This window comes from Vigna umbellata, chromosome 8 (genome assembly GCF_029865625.1).
Source record: "Vigna umbellata cultivar VRB3 chromosome 8, Vumbellata_1.0, whole genome shotgun sequence".
Classification (NCBI taxonomy): domain Eukaryota; kingdom Viridiplantae; phylum Streptophyta; class Magnoliopsida; order Fabales; family Fabaceae; genus Vigna; species Vigna umbellata.
Genome location: NC_142172.1, coordinates 40,158,833 through 40,164,832, shown reverse-complemented (window position 1 = coordinate 40,164,832; position 6,000 = coordinate 40,158,833). Strand labels below are relative to the sequence as shown.

At 35.9% G+C, this 6,000-nt stretch overlaps 1 protein-coding gene across 1 annotated transcript; it reads right to left on the bottom strand.

Moving 5' to 3' along the window:
* LOC124838378 (GRAS family protein RAM1-like) lies at positions 1-1,631 on the bottom strand. Its single transcript, XM_088097554.1, has one exon. The coding sequence runs from the start codon at positions 1,516-1,518 to the stop codon at positions 133-135; it is 1,386 nt and encodes a 461-aa protein (XP_087953680.1). The 5' UTR covers positions 1,519-1,631; the 3' UTR covers positions 1-132.
* Positions 1,632-6,000: the final 4,369 nt, after the last annotated feature.

The window sequence follows — 6,000 nt, the reverse complement described above, 5'->3', positions numbered from 1 at the left end:
ACATAAATATATAACAGATAGCGAGCTAAATGAAAAAGAAAATAAGAAAAATATTAGCTAAATCATCATTTTAAGTGTAGATTATTACCAAAATGATGAAAAGGGTTAGGACTTAAGCTTGTATATAATCTCTCAGACTGATTGCCATGCTGAGACTGTGAGCAGAAACCTATTTTGCCACCCTAAAGAGATAGCCCTTCCTTCATCTCTTTCGGAAACCCTGAAACCTCCACCTCCTTCTTCCTCAAACTGAAGAGGACAATAATGGGTCCTCATCTTCAGCAACAGTTTTGCTTGGATCATTGACTTTGAGCTTATTTTGGTGGCAACAAACCCATGATTCTCCATTCTTGCTTTCCATGTTTCCATCCTTTCATACTTTGGACAATCCACACCGTCCACATCATTGTTGAGCATGCTTTTGATCTCTTTCCCCAGAAGCTTCTTCTCAATTCTCAACCTCTCAGCACTCTCTAGTGGGAGACAATCATCCAGTGAATCAAACATGGCTGCAAAGTAGTGCAAGGAGTCTGTGAACCTTGACAAGAAGCTCCTAGGACTCCTGCTGCCCTCTTGCTCCACCACCACAACAATGGAGGGATTAAGGGAATGAACAAATCCCAATGTGTCAGAGATCTTCATAAAACAACTCAAAGTGTTCAAATAAGAAACCAAGTTGACAGCCACCGTTTCATTCTTTTTCTTCCTTAGGTTGATGACCCTTGAGCCTCTTAGCAGCCCTTGGAATTCAAACACAAGACTGACAAAACCCTTTGAGAAACTAACCAATCTAGACTCAGTTTCTTGAAGCTCTTTGAGATTCTTCCCGAATCCGGTTATCCTGAGGGATATGCGGTTGCCGGTAGTTGCCTTCTCCGAGAGAGACTGAATGAGAGAGGGCCATTGGAAGCCATAGGAGACATCAAAGTCAATGACATGCAAAGCGCGGTTGTTCCTCTCTTCCTCTTTCTCAAAGGCCTCCAAGATAGCTTGGTTTGCAGTGAAATGAGCGAATTGGTAGTAAGGTGAAACTCTGTAGAGATCTGTGAATGCATTTAACTCTTCCTCAGTTGTTGGTTCTTCCATGAGCATGTCGTAGAATGGGGATTTCCTTGTGAGAAGCCTTGCGGCCAAACCATCAGCAAAATAAGCTACCACACGCTGAACCGAGTCACCTGTTAGGGAAACAGTTTGGTACAAATCAGTGAGATTCTCTAAGGATGAATCCAAGTTGTTGTCATCAACAGCAGTTGCCGTTGAGAGCAGCAAATGGATCAAGGGGAGGCCACTCCCATCTTCTACAACTCCTTTCCTCCTATGGTCTTGTCTTAGCATCTGCTCCCTCATTTGGAGAAGCCTAAATATCTTCCCTTCATAGCTTTCATAGGATTTCCTAGCAGTAGTACTACTCATAGAGACGTTATGTTCCCTAATTATCTTTCCCTTCTTTTTCCTTTCCCTATCCGCAGCAACTGAAAGGCTAAGGTTCAAAAGCTCATCCTCCTCTGAATCTTCCATATCTGAAACAAAAGAGAGAAAGAGAACAAACAAAACCTGTGTGGGGGTGTGTGTGTTTGTGTGATGAGAGAAGGAAAGTAAATCTATGACATAAACCTGATATGCTTGTGAACTTTTATGGGGGAGAACTCACAAAAATTCCTTCATGTCATGACATGGGTATATATAGGAGCAAAAGATGAAGAAAGAGAGAAGGATCAGATATATTGTTTTTTCTCCCATATTTTCCAATAAGACGGAGAGATTAAGAAGGGTATCTTTTTATTCTTTAGAATCAGTGTCTTGGGTCAGGAAAAACACATTGATCTTTTCATTATTATTATATTGGACTGCTTTTGAAATCTATTAAAGGGTCCTGTTTATGGGTTTTTACTCCTTTGGTAGTTGGGAAGGCTTGGAAGATGCCACATGAATTGGACAAGAGACAGCGTTGTCAATGGGGAATCAAACGTACCGTCCTTGAAAGAATTGTCTTCACACAGTTTTCCTTCTAATTAATTGCCCTAACAAGTTACCTTCATCATCCTATTCCTTTTCTCCCCCATACATATTCCTTCCCTTTGATCAATTACCTACTTAGAGTTCCATATCTGTGAACTACGAATTGATGCAGGTACACGCTATATTTATTATATCTATATATAAAAAATATTCAAATAAATAGATTAGTCAATGACATTCTTTTCGAGTAGCTCATTAGTTATATGAGCCACATTTCAGACTTTATTTTATTGCCTTTGATGGAAACAAAGAAATTTGGATCCTAGCCTTCTCAGCATGGCTTCTTATTGGCACAATTTAGAGCCACTTACAAGGATTTGGCTTTCTTAGCATATATTCCACTAGTACTTTGGGATCTTCTGCAAGGAAACTTTTGACACTTTCTCGTCATAATATACCAAGACAAATGGATGCTAACAAAAAGTGACACCACTTTACCCGTGTGATAAACTATATTTTTTATGATGAATATGGATGCACTGTGTCTGTCTATGCTTATTCAACTTCATTTTTCTCCTTTTGGCAGTAAGATGATTGGGATAAAAGGTTTACTTTAATCCACAAAGCATCTGCCACTGTGAACATTACTTACCAACTCGATCACCCAACGAAGGATTAATAAATTATTTGACTTAAATAGTACGTATACAAAAAAAAAAACAGTGGTTCAGGCAACAGTATATATAAAGTTATAATTTGAAATAATTAGATTAAATTAATTTATAGCTAGCTTGGGAAGAATCTGGGAAATAATTTTGTGGCTATCAATTAGTATCAATCACTTTCGAAAGAAAAAAATAATGATTTTCCGTGTAGAAAGGAGGAGAATGAGTTATTAATGGGCGTTGGTATTGGTGATTGAAATGGTCATAGGTAGCAGTGCTGGATCCTTTAAAGGTCACATCAAACATGGGAAAGTTCTTAATTCTTGATTGTCTTGTTAATGGAGGACACATAAGTTACTATTAATATGCTTCAAATAGGACACACACGACGAACGTGCAATTTGAGGGTGACATATGGCAGTTTCTTGGATGCACTAAGTATAATGTTATCCAAAGCTGAGAGGATAACTGAAGAAAAACGCAGCATCTAACATAGAGAAAGCTCCTTCTGCATATATAACTCCACAAGAGATAATATCCAAGAAAGAAGAAAATATATAGCAGTGTAAGAAAGAAGAGCAAAACCCAAATGCAAGAAACCTCTTTGTCTGAACTTGATGAATGGAAAGGTAAAACGAGGAAGGAAAGAAGGAAAAGTGGTAAGGTAGAAAAACATGCTCTGGTGTCAGAAAAACCCACGTGAGGCCCCTCTGCCATGAGATGTGAAAGACAAAAAAACCCGAAAACATATATTTTATTTGAGTATAGGGTGAGAAATGAAGGAAAAAAAGAAGAAAAAAGAAGAGGGTACGTGTGTAATAAATAGATAGCATGAAGTGGACTAAAGAGAAAGGATGGGTGGTGTGTTAGAAAGAAAGGTGTGATGCAAGGACAGGTACTTGAATTCAATAGGCATTCTCAATCTCTCGTTCGGGTTAGTGGAAAAAATGGGGTTTGTCAGACAACCCCACGTGAGGGTTTTTTCATACCTCTCTTTTCTCAAGAAACAAACACGTCCCTCCTAAATCTATATGTTTTTTTTTCCCTTTGCGTGAGCATACACTCTTTGCGTGCCAAGATGAAAAAGAACAAAGGTAAGGAAGTAGTGGTGGGGTTGAAGAGAGAAAGGTGGTGTGGTCGGTTCTGCATACCAATCGTGTCAGTCATCAGAACAATATTTTGATGGATGGGGAAAGAGCAGTGGAGTAAGTAACTCATCACTCATCAACCACAGATCTCCACTCCTCATTTTTCCAACTTTCCAATCCCAAACATAAAATATACTCTTCCCACCATTGCATCAAATCATACTATACAATATTATTTCCCCCTTTCAATAATTTACCACTCCTAAGCAGGATCATCATACTTTGGAGATATGTACAAATCTACGTGTGCTTCCCATGGATTCGCACCACGTGTTGTCTTCATCATGCAATTTTTCTTTCTCACTTCACATATCTTTCTTTCTAATAATGTTTAGATCAAGAATCTAAACACCAGTTTAGTCTCGTAACAATGTCAACGTATACAAACCTGTCTGTCTTGAGTGAGAGTTTAGCATGTAATGTCAACAGATATCAATGTTTTCTTTTCTCACTTTGTTTTCAAATATGATATATATGTGTATATTTAAAGTAAAAGTGAACATAAACTAAATATCAACATATATAATGACAGACAGTTCTGATAAAAGTCGTATTTAAATAGTATTGAAATAAAAAACAATGAGATGAAGCACAGAAAAAAAATAAGAAATGTAATCTTGTGAGCCCACATTCACATTGACATGATCCGTGAAATCGTGGCTATGTAGTTTTTTGAGTATTGGGAATAACTTTATTTAATTAGAGACACCAGCATCCAGATGTTTGTTGTCTGCATCCTAAGATGCAAACGTTTGGGTTCTACAGCTGTTGTCTTCTCTCGAAAATATTATAGTAATTTGCATATAGTAATAGGTACTTTGATTGAGGATGGTGTGGGTGTAATTATGAACAGTACTGTAATACATTTGGGGATCTTCCAGGTATTACGATTCTTGCACTCCATCTCTTGGCATCTTTGACACTCTCTAAGTAGCAATGATGACTTTGTATGCATTATCATTAGCAACCAAGATGCTATCTATTGGTGCAGGAAAGAGAGTCTGTTACTTCCAAACACACTTTCTTAGTAAACAGCATGTACTTTTTCTTATATCATTCTTCCACTTTCAACTGCCAAATCAAAACGCTTTCATGTTTCTAAGAAAATTTCTACTTGTCAAAGTTCTTCATCAAATGCATTGGAGGTGATCATAGAACAAAGTGAGTCTGTCGTCTATTATTAGGATCAAAGATGGTGGGAAGGTAGAAGTATATTTTTTTTAGCAGAGACATCGCAAAAAGAAAACAAGTGTTAGAATTTTGTCTCCAATGGGAAGGTGTCAAAACCCTTTTGACTTTATCTACCATTTGCAAATCAACCAAAAATATAAAATAGGGTTTGCATCGTACATCCTTGAAAACTGCTCACTTCATAAAATACATGAAAAGAGGAACTTTTACGTGCTTCGTCAGTTACAAATTAGGTTCGGTGTGATTTTTAAGATGATATTCAATCGATTTCGATTTCCATTCGTAATACTTTACCAATGTACTGCCAAAACTAAACACGCATATTATATTATTTATTATTTTCTTTAAAATATCCAATTTTATACTGTGGATTATTATAATTTTGAACTTCATTAGTTAATTTTTTATTTTGGGGCTTGGCCTATGTATACAGTAAGTTGTTTTATTCTATTCATTGAATGAGTTATTTGAAGTTGTACGTGCCATTTAACTCAATACCTCAAAAAGAAGAAGTAATAACGTGCCTTAAATAAGTTTTATAATTAAGATTTCAACTAAATCATTTCATTTTAATTTAATTTAATTATTTTTTATACTTTAAATTATTGAATGTATTATTTATATCCTGAAAATATCATGGCAATAACAAATATTCTGGAATATCAATATAAAGTAATTGAATATAACATTTTAAATTTACTATAACATTTAAATCTAAGTGTAAATATAGTGTAGTCATTTCCTCAGTAATTGTTATACTGGATATTTAAATGGTATGAAAACTGTTTTATATTCGTCATTATTTTAAGTCATTTTAAATTTCAATAGTTTGCATGTAATTTAATTATTTTTTATTCAAAATATATATGTACTATATAGGATCCGCTGACAAGAGACTGAAGAGAGACGATCGGTCAAAGACGTGAGGACAGTAGATCGGCCATTTGGAGAAAGTGTCGGTCTGGTAAGCACACTAAAGGACATTAATGGATAATTAATTAGTAATTACCGTATCATATGCATATATATTACATTTA

Bases quoted from the DNA above. Each gene is read 5' to 3' on its own strand.
- LOC124838378 (XM_088097554.1), bottom strand. From the start codon at position 1,518: ATGGAAGATTCAGAGGAGGATGAGCTTTTGAACCTTAGCCTTTCAGTT.